This window comes from Neofelis nebulosa, chromosome 6 (assembly GCF_028018385.1).
Source record: "Neofelis nebulosa isolate mNeoNeb1 chromosome 6, mNeoNeb1.pri, whole genome shotgun sequence".
NCBI classification, from domain to species: Eukaryota; Metazoa; Chordata; class Mammalia; order Carnivora; family Felidae; genus Neofelis; species Neofelis nebulosa.
In genome coordinates this window covers 78,753,038-78,777,014 of record NC_080787.1, presented here as the reverse complement: position 1 = coordinate 78,777,014, position 23,977 = coordinate 78,753,038, and the positions used below count along the sequence as shown (strand labels likewise).

The window sequence follows — 23,977 nt, the reverse complement described above, 5'->3', positions numbered from 1 at the left end:
AATGTACTCTTTCATCTATGACAGATTTCCATTATGTGATTGCTGTTATTACAGACATGAAGGATATCATTATGACTGCAGTGGTAGTTCCCATACACCCTGTACTGTGTCAGTACCGGGCTGGCTGCCTAAGATTCCCTCAGGCAGCTCAAACAAAAAGATCCCTGGTGATTGTGTTATACAACCAGGTTTAAAATCATTATGTCTATGTGAAAAGTCACAACGTATGACTGCAGAGTAGAGTGTGGTAAAAATTATGGCATCATTTGGGATGATGTCTCCACATTTTGGCCAAATGAAATTTAATTGGTATTTTCTTTTTGTAATAACAGGATTATTCTGGTTCTGTTTCCCTAGCTCTCTCATTTCTTCAGAGCTTATGGTTACAAGGCAGTTTTTAATGGGTCTTTGAAGACCTTCATTTCTGCATTTATGTTGGTAGAGTCATTGTCATCATTAAGTTCTCAGTGGTATTTTCATAAACATCACTTTCCAAACTTACTTGCATGTATTGGTTTAAAAAACACTAATTTCTTTTAGAGGAGTTGTCAGTATCCACAATGGATGACCTACAAATTAAATTTTGTTATTCCTTTATATTCCCTTGATAATATTTCGTGTTCCATTTGAAAACTTTTAATTTTTGGTGCAGAGAAAGGCTTGAGTTAACCTTTTCTGAGCAACAATATCCATACTCGTGTGTTTGTCTTTCTTGACTGCTGAATGCTTAGCACTTGTGTAGCTATTGAATTGTGACTTCTTGATTCATGGACAGATAGTATCAGACAAATACTGTTTAAGTCTAAAACCCCTAAACATTATCTCCTCAGTCCTTTTTCTAAAAATTTATTCTTATTAAAGCTTTCTTTTTAAATTTTTTTTTAAATGTTTATTTTTGAGAGACAGAGCAAGCAAGCTAGAGAGGAGCAGGGGTGGGGGGCAGATGATCTGAAGTGGGTTCTGTGCTGACAGCAGCAAGCCCGACATGGGGTTCAAACCCACAAACAATGAGACCATGACCTGAGTTGCAGTCAGACACTCAACTGACTGAGCACCCTGCCCCACTGCCCTAAAGCTTTCTTTAAATTTGGTCTATTTGAAATTAGATATCCATTTACAGCAGTATCTGATAGCCCTTGGTTGGTCTTAGTCTTCATGTGTTTTACTTGCTATTATATAACATTTCCACTTATAGAAGTAAGTATTGGTGGGCTGGTTTGAGATGTTCTATTAATATTTCCCTTGTAGATACATGGAGAATTAAATATAGCAAATAAAGAGAAATGGAATTAAAAAAATTCTCAACAAAATTTTTTATTTTTAATATTAACGGACTATTAACTCTTTAAAAATCAGTCCAGGGAGGGGCACCTGGGTGGCTCAGTCAGTTGAGTGTCCGACCTTGGCTCAGATCATGATTTCACAGTTTGTGGGTTCGAGCCTGGCATCAGGCTCTGTGCTGACAGCTCAGAGCTTGGAGCCTGCTTCAGATTCTGTGTCTCCATCTCTCTGTGCCCCTCCCCTGCTCGCTCTCTCTCTCTCTCTCTCTCTCTCTCTCTCAACAATAAATAAACATTAAAAAACATTCAAAAAAAAATCAGTCCAGGGCACCTGGGTGGCTCAGTCGGTTGAGTGTCTGACTTCGGTTCAGGTCATGATCTCACCATTCATGAGTTCGAGCCCTGCATCAGGCTCTGTGCTGACAGCTCAGAGCCTGGAGCCTGCCTTAGATTCTGTCTCTCCCTCTCTCTTTGCCCCTCCCCTGCTTGTTTCCTCTCTCTCTTCCTCCCTCCCTCTCAAAAATAAGTAAAAAATATTTAATAAAAAAATAAGTCCAGTGCAGGGCACCTGGGTGGTTCAGTAGGTTGAGCATCTGACTCTGGATTTTGGCTCAGGTCCCAATCTAACAGTTGTGAGATGGAGCCCTCTGTCGGGCTCCACAGTGAGCATGGAGCCTACTTGGGATTCTTTCTCTTCTCTCTCTGCCCCTCCCCCACTTGCAAATGCACACTCTCCCTCTGTCTCAAAAATAAACATTTTTAGGGGCGCCTGGGTGGCTCAGTCAGTTAAGCATCCGACTTCGGCTCAGGTCACAATCTCATGGTTCGCAGGTTCTAGCCCCACATCAGGCTCTGTGCTGACAGCTCAGAGCCTGGAGCCTGTTTCAGATTCTGTGTCTCCCTCTCTCTCTGCCCCTCCCCCACTCATGCTCTGTCTTCCTCTGTCTCAAAAATAAATAAACATTAAAAAAAAATTTTTAAATAAATAAACATTTTTAAAAATAATAAATAAACCAGTCCAGGACAGTAAGTGTTAGATTGTATTTTACTTTTTTAGTTTTATCTTTGTCACATTAGGGACTGGATATAGTCAAGACACCCTTAAGCTGTCAGTGGCTTGAATCTTGTTTATGAATTGTTCTTTGCCATCTGTGAATTATTTTGAAAGTTAGATTTCTAGAATTTAAAGGCATCTGAGAAGACTATATGAAGTCTGATTAAGATGTGAAGGAAAAAGAATGGGCTTGGTTTTATAGCAATTATTACAATTGATAATTTTTTTTCACTTTTAGCAGCTAGTGAGATCTTTCCTGCTAATTTTATGTGTAGGAAATATCATTTAGCCTTAATTTAATTTAATTTTATTTTATTTATTTTTTTATTTTTTAATATATGAAATTTACTGTCAAATTGGTTTCCATACAACACCCAGTGCTCATCCCAAAAGGTGCCCTCCTCAATACCCATCACCCACCCTGCCCTCCCTCCCACCCCCCATCAACCCTCAGTTTGTTCTCAGTTTTTAACAGTCTCTTATGCTTTGGCTCTCTCCCACTCTAACCTCTTTTTTTTTTTTTTTTCCTTCCCCTCCCCCATGGGTTTCTGTTACGTTTCTCAGGATCCACATAAGAGTGAAACCATATGGTATCTGTCTTTCTCTGTATGGCTTATTTCACTTAGCATCACACTCTCCAGTTCCATCCACGTTGCTACAAAAGGCCATATTTCATTCTTTCTCATTGCCACGTAGTATTCCATTGTGTATATAAACCACAATTTCTTTATCCATTCATCAGTTGATGGACATTTAGGGTCTTTCCATAATTTGGCTATTGTTGAGAGTGCTGCTATAAACATTGGGGTACAAGTGCCCCTATGCATCAGTACTCCTGTATCCCTTGGATAAATTCCTAGCAGTAGCCTTAATTTTAAATACATGACTAGAAGTCATTGCAATATTAAGCCAAATATTTTCAACATAATTTTATATAAACTACATTTAACTTTTAAAATTTGAAACCTGTTTTGTCCAATATTGATTGCTTATTATAATTCTCAGTTTCAAATTTTCTTGAGTTTTTCCCTCCCACAGGGCATTACCCAAAAATTGCCGTGAATGTCATAGGTCTGCAGAGTTGAAGTCCTGTTGCTCTGTGTCCTTTAGATTCTCATTTGACTAGAGTCTGTTGTGCATCTTCACTTTCAGTCTTCTCCAGCCACAACCGTTACGTCTCCCAATTCTACACCAGCTAAAACGATCGACACATCCCCACCAGTTGATTTATTTGCAACTGCATCTGCGGCTGTCCCCGTCAGGTTAGTTAATGAGCATGTAGTGAACTGTTTATTAATATTTTTTGTTTTATTTTTGTGTGCTGAACCGCCATGTTTTCACAAAATGAAATCTAGTCCTAGTAACATGATAGTTTGGGCTATTTTTAGGTTCACAAAATAAGTCCTTTGACATTTTAGTCAGTCAGTGTCCTAGGCCTAGACTCTGAAAGCATCAGAGAGACCTAAGCTGTGGAAATCATCTTCTTGCTCATACATTTAGGAAAAGAGGTAGAATAATGGTACACACACTTAAATGATACGGAAAATGCCTTCTGAAATTAGCCTCATCTTGTATGAAATTTAAAGGGTGTCTTAAGGTGCTTTAAAACAAAACAAAACAAAACAAAACCTTGCAAGTGTGGGCCAGTTAGCTGGTACTTATGAGGAACTCAGACACTGGTGGTAGGAAGAGACCATCAGGATCTTCCTAATCAGCTTTTATAGCACCTAAATGTCCTAACAGTAGTGAGAAAAGTGGGGATGACTGTGCACTGTGTACAAATCTCAGGGCTGCTTACAATGAAGCCCCAACTCAAAGAGGCCTCCTCAAATCATAATTTTGGGTCACCTTTGTTTGGTTGTTACCTTGAGAGGATTGATAGTATCTGTGACTTATTATGGATGCCCTATATTTGGAGACCTGAATTTTGAACTAAGCAATAAACCCACATAAGGTACCCATGTTAACTATGTGTGTTACCCCCTGCTTGCTTAGTTCTGCTTTTTATAATCACAGACTTGGTAAAACCAAGTCCTTTTTGCATCTGTACTAAGATAAATTGCTTCTTATAAAAGCTTTGGTTCAGGTCTTAATGATAAATATGTTTCCCTATCCTGGCTCTTAGACCAGTTATATTTATGAAGTGAATATCAAAATTAGGCACGTTTCATATGCTTTGAGAAAAAAAAGTATGTCGAGGAATCCTGTCTTCGAAAGAATATCACTTGAAAATCTAGTATGTGAAAAAGATAAAGAGGGAACTGCTATTTATGAGGAAGGGTGGGGAATCTGGCACCCTGGTGGATTGGTACCTGGCCTGGTAACCTCTAGAGCAGTGGGTTTCAAACCCGAATGAAACACCTGGGACCATGTTAAAATGAAGATTCTGATATAGCAGGTAAGAGGTGAGACTAAGACTTTATGCTTCTAACAGTGTCTCAGGATGTTACTGGCTTAAAGACCACACTTTGAATAGCAAAGCTCTAGGCTCCTCCTTGGAACTTCTACAGATGGAGAAGCTTTGTAAAGCACAGTGCCAACTGAATGAGAATAAAAAATACAGAAGTAAATTTTAGATGAGGCTTCTTATAGGCAAACTTGATATGTTGTAGTTTAACTTAGAAAAAGGTATTATTTTTATTTTATTTTATTTCATTTCATTTATTTTTTTGTTAGTAATTATTCATTTTAATATTCTTTGCTTTCTAAATTCTTAAGACAAAATTTTTTTCCATATAAAACAATTTAGAAAATAGAGAAAAGGATAAATGATTCATGATTCTTACTCTAATACCTTTAATATTTGGAGTACACTTCCTTTTATCACACTCATAACCAGCACTTCACATGCTACCCCGTGGACATTAACATATTTAATAAAATTCCCCCTTAATTTGAGGCATTTAGGTTTTCTCCTTTAATTTCTGCTTTATGATTTGTTGAGTGACCCATTGACTGAGGTTTGGTTTACCTGTGTTATTGCATATAAAACAAGAGTTGGCCAACGATGTCCTGTGGGTGAAATCTAGCCCGCTGTTTTTATAAAGTTTTATTGGAACAAAGGCACATTCATTTGTTTATGTATTGTCTGTGTCTTATTTCATGCTACACTGTCAGAATGGCATAGGGATAGACCATCTATCTCACAAACCTAAAAAACTTCAGCTTCTGGTCCTTTTCAAACTAGTTTACCAAGCCTTGGTATTGAAGAACATGTGCTGTACTTTCCAAAATACTATTCTGTTACTGGATTTAAAATATCCAAAATCTTTCATGGTTTCTGCATCAGTATTTAAAAGCATCTTCACATTATAAAATTTTTAAATCTGATGTTCAAGTTGTGTTCTCCTTTCAGCACTTCTAAACCATCTAGTGATCTTCTGGACCTCCAGCCAGACTTTTCTTCCGGAGGGGCAGCAGCAGCCACGGCACCAGCACCAGCACCACCTTCCGGAGGAGCCACTGCGTGGGGAGGTGAGTGAAACCAGACAGCCGTGTCGTCTTTCTGTTTAGTTGTTTTTACTCAGGCTGTTACTGTTATACTTACCTTTAGTTACCCAAAATGTTGCTAGGAACTTAGAAAATGCCAAGAATGGCATCTATCGATTTAAGTATATATTGAGAGAGACAGAAAAAGTACCTATAGTACAGTTAAAATGTTCAGGTAGTCATATGGTTTTTATTTTAAGAGTTGGAAAAAGGCAGTATTTTTCTTTGCTATTTTAAACCTCTGATTATTTTGGGGGGCACCTGCTGGCTCAGTCAGTTAAGCATCTGACTCTTGGTTTCGGCTCAGGTCATGATCTCATGGTTTGTGGGTTTGAGTCCCATGTTGGGCTCTGCACTGACACTGTAGAACCTGCTTAGGATTCTCTCTCTCACTTTCTATCTTCCCCTTCCCTGCTCACACTCTCACAAATAAGTAAATAAACTTTAAAAATAAAATAAAATTCTAATTATTTTTAATAATTGTTTTCTAGAAATTCAGGCATTAGAGAATTGGGTATTCCCATGAACAGCACTTGTAATTTAATTTGTTCAGGTGTAACCTCCTTCCTGGATTACTTTTATACCCACATTGGTTTTAATTCATAGTGGATTTGACTTCAGCCAGTTGAAATCTGGGATAGATTCTTGTTTGTGCCAGAAAAGATCCATGCTAAACTAACTGAGAAGAAATTCACCTAAGTGCTTGATTCCCATTTTATTCATGGATTGTAGAAAAATTAAACTTTTGTAAGTATTTGATTAAAAAGCAAATTAAATAATGAAAAATAAGTTAATTACTGCATAATTCTTAGGGCTGCACAGAGTTGGTTTTGAATACCTTGCACTATTGCACCAAACTATCAAAATAATTTTTTTAAGTTTAAAAGTGATTCGTACAACTATAGGAACAACACAGAGGGAATAACATAAGTAATGTAGTGTAACAGGAGGTGCCCCATCATAGCTCCCCACACACAGAAAAAGTAATTTGGCAACCATCTGTGAACAAAGTGCCTTTGTGGGAGCTTCAGGATCCAGGTAGGAGGTTGCAAAACCCCACTGGAGCCTAATACCAAGGGAGGTTGTTTTAAGAAGGCAGGCCTACGCCCACATAGGGGGCTCACCACCCTTCCTCCTGGCTACAGACCTGGAAACACCACCATGCTTCTGTGGACACATTTACAGTCCTGTTTGGCATTGGTCCTGCCATCAGCAACATCAGCAAAGGGACCTAGGAGGAGCCATGCTTGCCCTTGCCTCGGGTAACACGTCTGCTGACCTTGGTCTCAGCTGTCGATTCTGAAATGGCCTGTGACCCAGCTCCAGACTCTCTCAGTCATGGTCTGGGTGCAGTCCTGCCTGCACAGGAATCCAGCAAGAGACACACCTGTCTGTGCCCCTAGAGGCAGGCCCAGTGACCTTAGTCCAACCTCAGATCCTGAAGCAGTCCTGTGACTCAGCTCCAGATCTGCCCCGCATAAGGGAGCATTCCTGCCCATGCAGGGACCCTATGGGAGACAAGCCCATCTGTGTCCCTAGAGGCGGACCTGCCAACCTTGGTCCCAACCTTGGTCCCTTGCCCCCATGAGCAGCCCTATCATGTCCCAGCCCCACCCAGCTATGGTCCAGGAGTAGACCTGCCTGCCCAGGGACCCCGTTGGAGCCACACCTATCCATGCACTTGCCATCTTTGGACTCAACTGCAGACCCTAAAGTGGACCCTTGTCCCAGTTCCAGCACTACTGACCAAGGTCCTGAAGGTCCACTCAGGGATGAGGCAGAATCGGAACCCATCCAAGCCCCTGGCAAGAGGCCCACCAACCATGGACATCATAGTATACCCAGCAGGTAGCCACATGACCCAGCTCCAACTCCACTCACCTGTGATTCTGTTCTGATACTCTAGGCAGTGTCATTAGCCCAGAGCAGGTGAAAGTCTTTACCTGCCAAAATGAGTCCTTGGAAGAGCCGTTTACTTCTTTAAATTCACAAACACCGACACAAGACTACATGGATCATAAAGAATCAGGGAAACAAACATGATACCACTAAAGGAAACTAGTAACATTCTTAATAACTGACCCTGAAGAAATGGAGATTTATGAATTGCCCGACAAAGAATTAAAAGTAATCATCTTAAAGAAGCTCAGTGAGATGCAAGAGAACACAAATAGACAACAAAACAAATCAAGAAGACAATACATGAATAAAATGAGAAGTTTAATAAAGAGATAGAGGCCATAAGAAAACCAAAGAAAAATCCTGGAGCTATAGAATATAATGACAGAACTGAAAAACTCAATAGAGAGCTTCAACAGCAGACTTAATCAGACAAAATAAAGAATCAGCAAACTCAAAGATAATTATAAGACAGCAGTTAGAAGAACAAGAAGGAAAAAGAGTGAAGAAGGCATATGGGACCTATGGATGCTATCAAATGAATGAATACATGCATTGAGGGAGTCCCAGAATTAAAAGACAGAAAAAGAGGGGCAGAAAGGTTATTTAAGGAAATAATGACTAAAAACTTCCCAAATTATATGGACATGGGTATGGATATTCATATTCATGAAGTTCAAAAGTCCCCAAGCAAGATCAACCCAAAGAAGACACAATATAATCAAATTGGCAAACATCAAAGATGAAAAGAAAAACCTAAGAACAGCAAGAGAAAAGCTACTTGTCACATAGAAAAGAACCCTGATAAGGCTATCAGCACATTTTTTCAGCAGAAACCTTGCATGTCAGGAGTAAGTAGGATGATATACTCAGAGTGCTGAAAGAAGGGGGAGTAAAAAACTTCAGCCAAGAGTACTATACCCAGCAAAGTAAAAAGATCAACCCATCAAGATGATATAACAGTTGTAAATATATATACACCAAACATTGTAATACCTAAATATATAAAACAAATATTAACAGAACCAAGGGGAGAAATAGCCATATTGTAACAGTAGAGGACTTTATTATGCCACTTTCAACAATGGATAAATAATCTAGGCAGGAAATCAATAAAGAAATAGTAGGTTTGATAACACCTTACTCCAAATGGGCTCAACAAATATATACAGAACATTCCATCCAACACAGAAGAATATACATTCTTCTCAAGCACATATGGAACACTCTCCAGGATAGATCATAAGTTATGACACTTACCAAATATTAACAAATGAAAGAAGATAGAAGTCATATTGCTAACCTCAGTGATAGAAACTAGAAATTAGTAACAGAAGGAAAATTGGAACATTCACAAATATGTGGAGATAAACAATATACTCCTGGACAACCATTGGGTCAAAGAAGAAATCAGAAAGAAATCAGAAAATATCTTGAAACAGATGAAAATGGAAACATACCAACACATATAGGATTCTACAAAAGCAATTCTCAGAGAAATGTTTATAGTGTTAAATGCCTACATTAAGAAAAAGAAACATCTCAAATAAACTATATAGCTTTATGCCTCAAGGAACTAGAAAAAAGAACAAACTAATCCCAAAGTTAGCAGAAGAAAGGAAATAATAAAGATTAGAGCAGAAATAAATGAATAGAAATTAGGAAGACCATAGAAAAGGTCAGTGAAACTAAGATTGATTTTTTTGAATAAACAAAATGACAAACTTTTAACTAGACTCACCAAGAAAAAAGCAAGGATTCAAAAATGAAATAATAAACGAAAAAGGAAACATTACAGCTGATATTGTAAAACTACAAAGGGCCATGAGAGACTACTATGAAAAATTATATGCCATCATATTGGATAACCTAGAAGAAATGAATAAATACCTAGAAACATATAATTGACTGAGACAGAACCATGAAGAAATAGAAAATCTGAAAAAATTCACAATGAGCGAGGAAATTGAAGCATGAGTCAAAAATTCCCAACAAAGAAAAACACATGATAGCTTCACAAGTGAATTCTACCATTTCAACAAGAATGAATGTCATTACTTCTCTCACTCCTCAAAAAAATTGATATGGAGGCAACACTTTCAAACTCATTTTTTGAAGCCAACATTATCCTCAGACCAAAGCCAGATGAGGACCCTCCAAGAAAAGGAAATTACAGGCCAATAATCTTGATGAACAAAAACACAAAAATGCTCGACAAAATATTAGCAAACCAAATTCAGTAGCACATTAGAAGGATCATGCACCATGATCAAGTGGAATTTATCCCTGGAATGCAAGGATGGTTCACTATATGCAAATCACTAAACATGGTACATGGAAATCATATGATTTCAGTAGATGCAGAAGAAGCATCTAACAAAATTCAACATCCTTTCATGATAAAAACTCTTAACAAATTGTATGTAGAAGGAATGTACCTCAACATTACAAAGGCCTTATATGATGTGCCCACAGCTAACATCATAGTGGTAAAGCCGAAACTTTTTCCCTTAAGATTAGGGACAAGGCAAAGATGACCACTCTCCACTTCTATTCAGCGTAGTGCTGGAAGTCTTGGCCAGAGCAGTTAGGCAAGAAAAAGAAATAAAAGGCATCCAAAAAGGAAAGGAAGAAGCAAAATCGTCTCTGCAGATGACATAATCTTGTATGTAGAAAACCCTACAGACTCCACCAAAAAACCGTTAGAACTAATAAATGAGTTCAGTAAAGTTGCAGGATACACAGGCAACATACAAAAATCAGTTACATTTCTATACACTAACAACAAACTATCTGAAAAAGAAATAAAGAGGACAATCCCATTTACAGTGGCATCAAAGGAATGGAATACTTAGGAATAAATTTTCATCAAGGACATGTAAGATCTTATACACTGAAGTGCTGTGAACATTGATAAGAGAAATTGAAGAAAACAAATAAATGGAAAGATATTCTGTATTCAGGGATTGGAAGAATTAATATTGTTAAAATGTCCACATTACCTTTTTTTAACCCCTTCTAAGATTTTATTTAAATTCAAGTTAGTTAATATATAGTGTAGTATTGGTTACAGGGGTAGAATTTAGTGATTCGTCACTTACATACAACACCTAGTGCTCAACACAAGTGCCCTCTCTAATGCCCATCACTCATTTAGCCCATCCTTCCACCCACTGCCCCTCCAGCAACCCTCAGTTTGTTCTCTGTAGTTAAGAGTGTCTTATGGTTTGCCTCCCTCTCTCTTCTTATCTTATTTTATTTTTCCTTTTTTTCCACCTATGTTCCTCTGTTTTGTTTCTTAAATTCCACATATGAGTAAAATCATATGGTATTTGTCTTTCTCTGACTTATTTCACTTTGCATAGTACACTCTAGCTCCATCCACATTGTTGAAAATAGAAAGATTTCCCTTTTTGAAGGCTGAGTAATATTCCATTTTACACACACACACACACACACACACACACACACACACATCTTTATCCACTCATCAGTCAATGGACATTTGGGCTCTTTCCATAATTTGGTTATCGTTGATAATGCTGCTATAAACATTGGGGTGTATGTGCCCCTTTGAATCAGTATTTTTGTATCCTTTAGGTAAATTCACACACATATAGTCAATTACCAGGAATACACAACAGGCAATTGCTGGGTCATAGGGTAGTGCTATTTTTAACTTTTTGAGGAACCTCCATAATGTTTTCTAGAGTGGCTGCATTCCCACCAACAGTGTAAGAGGGTTCCCCTTTCTCCACATCCTCACCAATATCCTGGCTAATTCTGACAGGTGTGAGGCGGTATCTCATTGTGGTTTTGATTTGAATTTCCCTGATAATGACTTATGTTGAGGATTTTTTCATGTGTGTTAGGCATTTGTATGTCTTCTTTGTAGAAATGTCTGTTCATGTCTTCTGAACTAGGTTATTTATTTTTGGGTGTTGAGTTTGATAAGTTCTTTATAGATTTTGGACACTAACCCTTTATCAGATATGTTATTTGTAAATATCTTCTCCTATTCTGTAGGTTGCCTTTTAGTTTTGTTGATTGTTTCCTTCACTATGTAGAAGGTTTTTATCTTGATGATGTCCCAATAGCTCATTTTTGCTTTCGTCTTTTTTCCATTGCATATTCTTTCCTGCTTTGTCAAAGATTAGTTGACCATACAGCTGTGAGTGCATTTCTGGGTTCTCTATTCTGTTCCATTGCTCTGTGTGCCTGTTTTTGTGCCAGTTCCATACTGTCTTGGTGATTACACCTTTGTAATACAGCTTGAAGTCCAGAATTGTGATGCCTCTCACTTTGCTTTTATTTTTCAACATTACTTTGGCTATTTGGGGTCTTTTCTGGTTCCATACAAACTTTAGAATTGTTTGTTCTAGATCTTTGAAAAATGCTCATGTTATTTTGGTAGGGATTGCATTGAATGTGTAGATTTCTTTGAGGGGCGCCTGGGTGGCTCGGTCGGTTAAGCGTCCGACTTCGGCTCGGGTCATGATCTCGCGGTCCGTGAGTTCGAGCCCCGCGTCGGGCTCTGTGCTGACAGCTCAGAGCCTGGAGCCTGTTTCGGATTCTATGTCTCCCTCTCTCTGACCCTCCCCCGTTCATGCTCTGTCTCTCTCTGTCTCAAAAATAAATAAACGTTAAAAAAAAATTTAAAAAAAAAAAAGAATCTTTGAGTAGTATAGACATTTTAACAATATTTGCTCTTCCAATCCATGAGCACAGAATGTTTTTCCATTTCTTTGTGCCTTCCTCAATATCTTTCACAAGTGTTCTATAGTTTTCAGAGTACAGATCTTTTACCTCTTTGGTTAGATTTATTCCTAAGTATCTTATGGTTTTTGATGCAAAAATATCCATATTACTTACAGTGATCTATAGATTTAGTACAATCCCTAGAAAAACTGCAATGGCATTTTCCCATAAATATAAAATAATCCTGTTATTTGTACAGACCACAAAAGACCCCAAGCAGCCACAGCAGTGTTGAAAAAGAACAAAACTGAATGCATCCAACTTCCTGATTTCAAACTATAGTGCAAAGCTATAGTAATCAAAATAGTGTGTTACTGTTATAAAAGCAAACCCCTTCACCAACAGAACAGAGATCCCAGAAGTAAATTCACACACATACAGTCAATTACCAGGAATACACAACAGGGAAAGGATAGTCTCTAATAACTGGTGTTGGGAAAACTGAATATCCACATGCAAAGGAATAAAATTGGAACTTTATTTTATACCATACATAAAAATTAACGCAAATGCATTAACAACTTAAATATAAGACCTGAAACCATAAAAAACCCCACAGGAAAACAGAAAAATCTTTTCAACATTGGTCTTAGCAATTATTTTTTTTTTTGCATATGACACCAAAACGTAGGCAACAAAAGCAAACATAAGTAGGACTGTGTCAAACTAGAACACTTCTGCACAGCAAAAGAAACAATCAGTAAAATGAAAATGCAACTTCCAGAATGGGAGAAAATATTTGCAAACCATGTATCTAATAAGGAGTTAATATCCAAAATATGTAAGGACTCAATTCAATCGCAAAAAAACAAATAACTTGATTTAAAAATGGGGAAAGGTCCTGAATAGACATTTTTCCAAAGAAAGCATATAGATGACCAATAGATATATGGAAAGGTGTTCATTATCACTAATCATCAGGAAAATGCAAATCAAAAGCACAATATTATATCAGCTCACACCTGTTGGAATGGCTATACCAAAAAGAGATAACAAGTACTGATGAGGATATGGAAAAAAGGGGACCCTATACACTTTGGGAGTGCAAATTGGTATAGCTGTTATGGAAAACAGAGAGCTTCGTCAAAAAATTTAAAAAATAAGACTACCACATGATTTACTAATTTCACTTCTGGATGCATACACACACACACACACACACACACACACACACGCACGCACACACATATCAGAGAGGTCATCTGCACTCCCATATTCATTGCAGCAATATACAGAATAGCCAAAATATAGAAATAACCTAAATGTCTGTCAGTGGACAAATAGAGAAGGAAAATGTGTTTTATATATGAATAAATGTAACTATATATATATATTCATTCATTCATATATATATTCATTCATATATATATTCATTCATATATATACATTCATTCATATATATACATTCATTCATATATATATATATATATATTCATTCATTCAGTGGAATATTATTCCGCCCTAAAAGAGAAGGAAATCTTCCAATTTGCAAACACATGGATAAACATGGAAGACATTATGCTAAGTGAATAAGCCAGACACGGAGAGACAAATATGTATGATCTCACTCATTATGTGAAATCTAAAACAGTCAAATTCTCAGAAGGAGAAACTAGAATGATGGTTGGCAGGGGGTGGAGAGTAAGGCACAAAATGGGGAGACATTAATCAGAGGGTACAAATGGTCCATCGTAAGATGAGTAAGTTCTGGAGATCTAATGTGTAGCTGGTGACCATAGTTAATAATACTGTTATATACTTGAAATTTGATAAGAGAGTAAATCTTAAATATTCTGACCACAAAAATAAAGGTAGTAACTAGCAGTTATGTGGGGTCATGGATGTGTTATGTCGATTGTAGTAATCATTTCACGAAATATATCAACTCATCACATTGTACATCTTAACTATATACCTCAATAAAGCTAGAGTGGGAGGGTGGAAGAAACAGCACAAGTGAGACATTAACTAGCTGATGAGGAAACCAGTAAAATGATAAATACAGTTCAGAGGACATTTCAAGGAACTTGGTATTTATTGGGATTTGAAAAGAAATGTTAGGGGCGCCTGGGTGGCTCAGTCGTTTAAGCGTCCGACTTCGGCTCAGGTCACGATCTTGCGGTATGTGAGTTCGAGCCCCGCGTTGGGCTCTGTGCTGACTGCTCAGAGCCTGGAGCCTGTTTCGGATTCTGTGTCTCCCTCTCTCTCTGACCCTCCCCCGTTCATGCTCTGTCTCTCTCTGTCTCAAAAATAAACATTAAAAAAAAATTAAAAAAAAAAAAAAGAAAAAATGTTAGGTTAGATACAAAATTAGTTAATGCCCAGTAGGTCAATAAAAGATCATATCTTGAGGTTATCTTCTTCTCCAAGACAGAATATAAAAATCACTTATCAACAAGATCTGTAACTTTTAATATATCATTTTAGAGTCAGAATCCTTAATTAACATTTAAATTCAAAGCCAAATGAAGTTACCTTCCCCAAGATAATTAAATAATCCTTGGGTGAGCTTGCTAAACAATGTGTCAGTATGACATCAGAGTAATGCTATAATCTCTGGATTGTATTTCCAAGTTGTTTTGGCAACAGAATAAACAACAGATAACCAGTCCTGCAATAAAATTGCTAATTATAAATATGAGCATTTTAAATATTGGTGTTTTCCCACTGAAAACATTTAAACCTCCTGTGTTGAAATGTTCAACTCTTTTTTTTTTTTTTTAATGTTTATTTCTTAGAAGGAGGGAGGGAGGGAGAGAGAGAGAGAGAGAGAGAGAGAGAGAACGAGAATGAACGGGGAAGGGGCAGAAAGAGAGGGAGATAGAATCTGAAGTAGGCTCCAGGCTGTCATCACAGAACCTGATGCAGGGCTCAAACCCATGAACTGTGAGATCATGACCTGAGCCAAAGTCGGACATTTAACCGACTGAGCCACCCAGGTGCCCTTGAAATGTTCAACTCTTAAGCCTACAGCTATCAATTTTTTTAAATAAAATTGCTCTTTCAACTTCACTTAACTTTGTTAAATTTCAGTTGGTAAAAGGAAAATATTCTTGCTGAGATTTTATAAGGGCATTCTTCTGGTTCTCATGTTTTCATTCTGAGCTTCAAGTTTCAGAAATTTTTGATTATTTCAATTTACTAATTTTCATTACCACAGTATCTTATACAATTAATTGTGTTTTCTGGTTCATTTAAGAATGCTCCAAATCCATATCCTTAAATCAGACTTTTTATGTCATAAATTCTTGTAAATGGCTTTTAGAGAATTTTTATAATTTAAAACTTAGTGTTAATTATAATTTGTGGGGTTATACGAAAATTTTTCAGTTTTATATGAATATAATAACTCTTTAATTCTGTCAACTATTTAAATCAGTATGTATTCACACTGTTAATTTTCAGAACTTCTCAAACATTTATTTAGTGACTGAGTTAGAACTTTAATGAATAACCAGTGAAAACTTAAACCATCTCCTTTTACCTTATTCTTTGGCATGAAATTGAAGAGAAATTCTCCTTTTCTCTTTCTCTTTCTTTCTTTCTTTCTTTCTTTTCTTTCTTTCTTTCTTTTTCCTTTTCTTTTTCTTAAATTTTGCACCAAAAGAATGCCAAGTAAAAAGTAAAAGCTAGATGAGATCTTTTAAACTTGCATTGAAACAGTTTTATTCATTTCCATCTTCAAGCACTTTTTGCTAAGGCACACAATACTGTAAAGAATAGGTTATAATAACCAATTTTATGAGACTACATTTCAGCCTTTACTTGTTCGAAATAAGTGATCATTGAGGACCAAAGCATTAAGATAGCAATGGATAAAGAAGAAAGCAGAATTGTGTGATTTTAGTTAGGAGGCTGTTCAGGAGGGACATGCAGTTTGTGCCTTGCTCAAGGCAGAATGAGAGGGGCTAAAATCCAGCCCACTGTCTGCTATTCAAGCTGTGACCCTTTTCATCCTTGAAAAAGGGGTGCTTTTCTTTTCCTTATCTGCTGGCGCAGACGGAACACTTTTTATATAGTACAAAGCACCCTCCAGGCTAATAGAACCTTGGCTCAGGACCTGATGGTCACTTTTTGATAATTAGACATCATTAGTCTTCTGTCTCAAGAAAATGTCTATGACTACAGTATTTCATAGCAGTAGAAAAACCAGCTAGAGAGAAAAATACTAATAAATTCTCTAATTCCCAAGCAAAATAGTAAAAATAATAAGTCTTAAGACACTGAAGTAAACTTGCATAATATGAAATGGAGTAATATTAGTCATGTTCAGTTTGCATTTATCCTATAGATATGCCAGGGTAGTAGAACATGATGCTAAATTGTAACAAATATATTTTGGCTCATTTGACTAAGCAAAAATAAATAAATAAAATCACTTTCTCAGTCTTGTTCGATGAAATCAGGTCACTTCTATTATTAAAGCACATTTTAATTTTGTATAACCAGACAGTAAAATACAAACTCTAAAACTCTTTTAGACCTATTTGGATATTTTTATCTGCCCATAATGCTAGTAAGAGGATTCACTTTCCAGCATCCATGGCCACTTCAGATGTTTAAGAATTTCTCTTGGAGGTTATACATACTGATAAATATTGGCATTTTAAGGGATATCTTGTAATGAGGGTATTTTTTTCTATTGGTGTAAGAGACAACCAAATTTTAGCAAATTCATATTTTAGTAAACCTAAGTTAAATAATGCATACAAGATTTGCCTCTGTTGACCGATAGTGAGCATTTTTGACTGAAAGAAGATAGAGCTTTTTGTAATCCCTGCCTCTGGCCCCGTAATAAGGAGAGTGTTTTTCTCTTCATAATAAATTCATCTCTCAGCACAAACAAGTGAGTATGTATGTTGTATTTCTGTGTGTCTTAGAAGTGGGAAACAGATCATTACTTATTATAAATGTTTGAAGTGAAATTTCTAACTTTTTGAGAAATACAGAATTACTGCTAGGGTTTTATTAGAATTAAGAAACCTAATAGAAATTAATTACCAACGTGCATTTGAAGGCTCATCATTATTATGCAGTAATATGACTTTAATAGTTTTCATGGGGAATATTAGCCATAGTATAAGCAATTTTGGTGACCTATATTACCATTTACTTGCTAATTAAATCTGAGGGGCATATCTATGGGCTGTTTAGGAAACACAGAAAGATTTATAGAAGCTTTGAAATTCATATTTCTGTAATGAAAATTATAATTTGACTTAAATATTAGCTATTGCTATTGTTATCATTAACAAGCATTTGATACACTCCAGGCATGGGTGAGCACTTTAAATATATTAATACATTTAATCTTTTACAGTAACCTAAGAAGTTTAGCTGCATATCACTGCAAAATACAGATTTCCTTGTTAATTCGGTTATAGTTCTGTTTCCTCAATTACAGTGAATATTTTCTAGTAATTTCCTTAGTTCAAAAAAATATGTCTGATTATGTAGTACTTGCAGTGAATTGAACTCTGCTGCTGTGGGTTTTGGGGCAAGGGTTTGTATAGTTTAATCCTTTATAAAAAGTGGTAGCTTTGAGAATAATAACTATTCCCATCATCCTAAAGTAGGGCTTTCTTTTATAGTAGGGAAAATTTTGCATAAAGCAATAAATAAGTAACATAAATTATATTTCCTCCAGAAAATTCAGATTTTAGAGACTAAAACCTGTGGCAAAAGTTTTCAGCATCAGTAATGCCCCAGTATGTTTAATCATCATAAATTTTCCTAGGAAATTTTACTCTCTATCTTTAATCATATTGCAAGCAGTCTTATAGCCCTCCATCTGAAAAAAACAGTAGTCACAAGCAAGGAACTAGTGTTTTAATCTTTTATAATTTTTTTAAGGTTGTTTTTGTTTTTTGGGGTTTTTTTTTTTGAGAGAGAGAGAGAGAAAGAGAGAGAGAGAATGAGAGCGCATGCACACAAACAGGGGAGGGGGCAGAGAGAGAGGAAGGAGAGAATCCCAAGCAGGCTCTGTACCCACCAGCAAGGAGCACAACACAGGGACTCGAACCCACAAACTGTGAGATTGTGACTTGAGCTGAAATCAAGAGTCGGACGTTTAACCGACTGAGCTGCTCAGGTCCTCCTTAATCTTTCATACTTTTAAAAAATATTTCTATTTCTCTCCTTCTAGTACACATAGATAGTCTTCTCCTTTATCACTTACCAAATGTACAAAATAAATTGCCCATTCCCTGTCATAGACAATCGCAGGTCTGGAAACTTAACATCACATGGCTCTTAGCCCTTCTAAGTCAGATTGCATCTTGAAATAGCCATTGATAAAACAAGGCTAGAGAGAGTCCCACCAATGCCAGGAGAATAGAGAACCAAGTCTTTCTGGCTTCTGATGACCCACTTTGGTTTCCAATTAAAATTTTAGGGTGTATGACTATTGAGTAACAGTTGTATTGGGCCTGATTCTGCTGGTTTAAGGAATTATTGGAAGGACCTTCTTTTTCTCAGGATTTGGGACCTGATCACCTAACAGTCCCAAATCAGTATAGCTCCTCTTTGCTTGGTGTTCATTATGCATACATTCTAAAATTAAAAAACTGTTTCTAATGGGATGTACCCTGTATGTTATCATTTTCTAATGTAATGAAATGTATAAGATTTGGTTAGGTAGAGCCTTGATTACCTTAGTGTATCTGTAGAGTGCTTTATCTAATATTTATTGGGTTTGAAATTGCATAGTTAAATGAGTATGATCATTTTTTTTTGAAAAAAAAATTTTAATGTTTATTTTTTGAGAGAAAGAGACAGAGCAGAAGTGGGGGAGGGGCAGCGAGGGAAGGAGACACAGAATCTGAAACAGGCTCCAGGCTCTGAGCTGTCAGCACAGAGCCTGACATGGGGCTTGAACCCATGGGCCATGAGATCATGACCTGACCTGAAGTCGGACACTTAACCGACTAAGCCACCCAGGCACCCCAAATGAATGTGATAATTTTTAATGTCAAATTTATGTTTCTCAGTTTTTTAAAATGTCTTCTAGAACTTTTAGCTTATTGAGTTCTCATAATGTTTTTAAGCCTCTTAAAAAAATAGGTCACTAATGACTTCTGATAAAATGTCTTCATGATTAAAATAAATTTCCAGTAACATTCATGAACTCAAATATGAGCCCTGAGGCTTATCACATGACTGGGAGTATGCGCATACCATTGGACACTAAATGTTTAACCTAAAGTCATAGTATAGTTAAGAATTACCCCTCCCGGGCTTTTTATTTGGATCCCAACTGTAATCTCACTATTGAACACTAAGAAAGTATGTACCTCTGAAGGGAGTACAGACCTCAGAAGGGCTGAAAAGTGTTAATGCTACACAATCTGTCACATTCATCTTAAAAATAATTCTCGGGGTGCCTTTGTGGCTCGGTTGGTTAGTGTCTGACTCTTGATTTCCACTAAGTTCATGATCTCATCTTGAGAGATCGAGCCCTGTGTCAGGCTCTACACTGATGTCTGTGGAGCCTTCTTGGGATTCTCTCTCTCCCTGCCCCTCTCCCACTCACATGTATAAACACACTCTCTCTCTCAAAAAAAATCTGTTTTAAATAATAATTCTTATATGTTGTCACATAATGTCTATAAATGGAAAGATTATATATTGAATTGAAAAACCTCTGAGAGTGTGAAACTTATGAAGAAAAAAATCATGTAGTTTGAGGTTTTTTTTTCCCCTAACTCCTAAGCTTGCATTCAGTTCTTTGACTATGTGTGGTATGTTCTTCAGTCAGACTATAGCTATCATAAAGTCTCTCTTTATTCTGTGGTATTCTGGACTGAAGTGACACATCAGATACAGAGGATTAATAAAGTTTGATCAACTACAGTTTCTTCAGAATTGATATTTATCCTATAGTAAATCAGTCAAAGCAGATGAAATGATAAATCTGACAATAAATTGAGTTTGTCAAAGTTGTTTAGTGCTGACTTCAGGTAAGTGTCTTGACCTTGCTCTCTGTGTTCCCACCTATAAAATCGAAAGCATGGTCTAGAGGATCCCTACGGTCCCTTCCTGCTCAAACATTCCATGATAATAACAGATAATACATTAGTTTTTAATTACAAATGGTTCAGAAAGGTGCATAAAGCTAAAACATCTTCAGTTAGTACCTCGCCCTGCTCGGACGTTGGTGTGCTTGCGTGTTTCAGCTCTCTCTTATTTCTTCATACGCTGACACATAATGGACATCGATAGACCTTTTGGGAGAGGGTGAGTAAAGCTTTATTTTAAACTTCTGTTTTAAAAGAGACTTCTGTCTCTTCATCACTGTCCTTAATTTGATGATTTGGAGCCTGGTACATCTTTTGTCCTTTCCTCTTCCCTCCTGTTTGTTCTTTGTCTGTGGTACAACACAGATTCTCTGGCTGCAATTTCCTCTGTTCCCTCTGAAGCACAAATTTCAGACCCATTTGCACCAGAGCCTGCCCCTCCTACCACAACCGCTGAAATTGCAACTGCTTCAGCCTCTGCCTCAACTACTACAACTGTCACCGCTGTCACTGCTGATGTGGACCTCTTTGGAGGTTAGTCAGTCACATCACTGTTTTGTCCTTTTCCTTCCAGGTTTGGGAGTTGCCTTAGAGTTGAGGTGCTTAAAAATGTTCACGTGATAGGACAACATGTCAGAGTGTTTACTTTTTAGATGTTTCTTCATATATATTTATCAACACTAACTTTATCAATTTCATCTCCACTTAATTTTAGTAGCTTTAGAGCAAAGATTGCAATGCTTTAGGCCCGTGTGATGTTTCCAGTTTTTAAACGTCGGGATTTAAGTTGCTGTTAGAACCCTTGTCCCATGTATGTCCCTGCCCTGCAGCATCTATGTGAGAGTGGTGCCAGGCCACTCTATCACATTTAGGTTTGGCTTCTTCACCACCTTCAAACTAGCTGAACGAATCATATTTGCAGAATATGGAAGGGGAAGTTCTGGCTTAAGTTATTTTTTAAGATTTGGAAAAAAAGTCATCCAAGAGTAGTTCAGATTTGGAGGTCTCTGAAGAAAGTTTGGGGATACGCCCATTTTGTAACTGTAAGCTTGTTCTGTACAAGCAAAGAGTTGGATCATCTTTGGCCTTGGAACTTTGAGAGATCATTTGATACAACGCTCACATGCTGATTGAAAACAGGTTTAGGTTAGACTTTGAAATGATCATCTGAAAATACACTTTATGTTCAAATGTAAATTCTGACAGAGTTGACTCACAGCTGTGAACTTGCGTCAGGTATCCTAGACTCTGGCGGTATAACATGCCTGGACCTTATGAACCGACCGAAGCCAGTGTGTTTACATATTCCCATCTGAGCGGTGCTAATGTCCACACCTGGAGAAGTGCTCATATCAAATACATGCATCGAATAGTGTTATATTCATCATAGTTTTGTGTTTCTTTGTTACCGTATAACTTTCCCGGGGCATTTTGAGAATATGGTAAAGAAATTGGAGGAAGCAAGTGATGGGGACAGCGGGACAGATTTGGCAGGCTCTCATGGAGTTAATACATTCCCCTGGGAACATACACTTACTGGTCCGTCCCGCTGTGCCACCCGCCGTGCCCCAGTCTCTGAGGCTTGCCAGCACTGTCTCGGACAGGAGCGCTCCGGTGGACACAGCACCGTTGCCATTGTTTCACACAATGAAGTTGCCGCTGCTTGCAGCGCAGCCATTCCTGTTGCAGGAGAAACCTTTTTTTAAAGTGGGGGAAGGGGGTTTGCAGGCTCTTGCATATTTTATTGAAAGTAGTCAACCACTAGTGAAAGTTAGTTTTTCAGTTATTCCTCTATAACTTTGAGACCAAAAATTAAATTTTCAGCTTAAATTTGTAAAATGAACTTCTTCACACACCCCCTTCCCCCCTCCCCATTATTAGTATTGGGTATGGGTGGTTTCTCGTACGCTTATCTTTTCAGAAACACTTCAAGGAACATATGAACAGGGCAGATAACTATTTTGTGCTTAAATATTTCTGCACCTTTAGCTGTTTAGATTTTTATTTTTCAATCCAATTGTAAGAAACTTAAGTGCCTTTAAGAAAACAGTCAATTCCATCTTGCTTCCTCCGTGGCTCTCTAGAATAGTAAAGCCTGATATAGTTCCTTGAAATAGTCTTTGTGCCATTATGCTGTTTGTGTTGATCATTTATGGCTGATTTTTCTACATTCATCAATCAGAAAAACCTGTATATTTGTAAATATTTTCATGGTTCTTTCTATCCTGAAATACCAATTTAAAAGACTAATACTGCAGAAAGTCATGTAACTTAATCCCAAAGAATGGGGCTCTCCTTGTGATTTTCCCAATATCCTTTCTAGTCATCTGGCTGTAGGTAAAGTGAGTACATCTGTAAATCTCATCATAATTATTTTTACTGATCTGGATAGCTCCATAAACTATCTCCTGACCTCTTAGCTGTAAAATCTCTACCTTTATGGCCAGGAGTCTACAGGTGTCACGGTTGCACAGTTTTCAGTGATATTCCCTAATTTCTTTCATGTTCTTTATTGATTTATAACGGATCATCTAGAGATGGGCCATGTTGTGTGGCCATTTTTTTTCTTACTTTGTGTCACTAAAATGGGCAAGTGGTAGAACTCTTAAATACAGTAAGGGCACCAGATATTTTGTTTACATGATTTTAAAACATGCACTTTTGAGGTTTTATCTAGCTCATACAGCAGTATTAAGTAGATGTCTTTTTTTTTTTTAATTTTTTAATGTTTATTTATTTTGGAGAGAGACAGAGACAGAATGTGAGTGGGTTAGAGGCAGGGAGAGAGGGAGACATAGAATCTGAAGCAGGCTCCAGGCTCCGAGCTTGTCAGCACAGAGTCTGACATGGGGCTCGAACTCACGAACTGGGAGATCACGACCCGAGACAAAGTCGGGCACTCAACCAACTGAGCCACCCAGGCGCCCCAGTATTAAGTAGATGTCTTTAAAAATAAGTTAAAGAGATTTATTTCTGGGAAGTAGTTAATTGTTTAATTTCATGAATATTAAATATTAAAACATTGATATTTCTATGCACTCATAATAAATTTGAAAAACGGAAAATGTCTGATATTTTAAAATATTCACATTGATACCCCACATAACATTTTAGTTATTTCAATGTAAGTCATTAAAAACATTTTCAGAAAATTATATTTACTAAACACTTTATTTTTTTTTTTTAATTTTTTAACATTTATTCATCTTTGAGAGACAGAAACAGAGTGTGAGTGGGGCAGAGGCAGAGAGAGAGGGAGACACAGAATCTGAAACAGGCTCCAGGCTCTGAGCTGTCAACACGGAGCCTCACGCAGGACTCGAACTCACTGTGAGATCATGACCTGAACTGAAGTCAGACACTTAACCGACTGAGCCACCAAGCGCCCCACACTTTATTTTTTAAAGTGAACTTTTAAGGGGGAAAAAATGCTTTCTGTGATCATACAAGATAGTATTGTACTTTTAAAAATTAGTAAAATT

General features: G+C 37.2%; 1 protein-coding gene across 10 annotated transcripts in view; it reads left to right on the top strand.

Annotated features, from left to right (window-relative positions):
* SNAP91 (synaptosome associated protein 91) overlaps positions 1–23,977 on the top strand; it is a 148,226-nt gene that overhangs the window by 80,989 nt on the left and 43,260 nt on the right. For all 10 annotated transcript variants that reach the window (XM_058734608.1, XM_058734611.1, XM_058734610.1 and 7 more), the window contains exons 12-15: positions 3,487–3,596; positions 5,690–5,808; positions 20,701–20,715; positions 20,862–21,029. In XM_058734608.1, the coding sequence (XP_058590591.1) occupies positions 3,487–3,596; positions 5,690–5,808; positions 20,701–20,715; positions 20,862–21,029 (412 nt within the window). The remainder of the gene's footprint in view (positions 1–3,486; positions 3,597–5,689; positions 5,809–20,700; positions 20,716–20,861; positions 21,030–23,977) is intronic.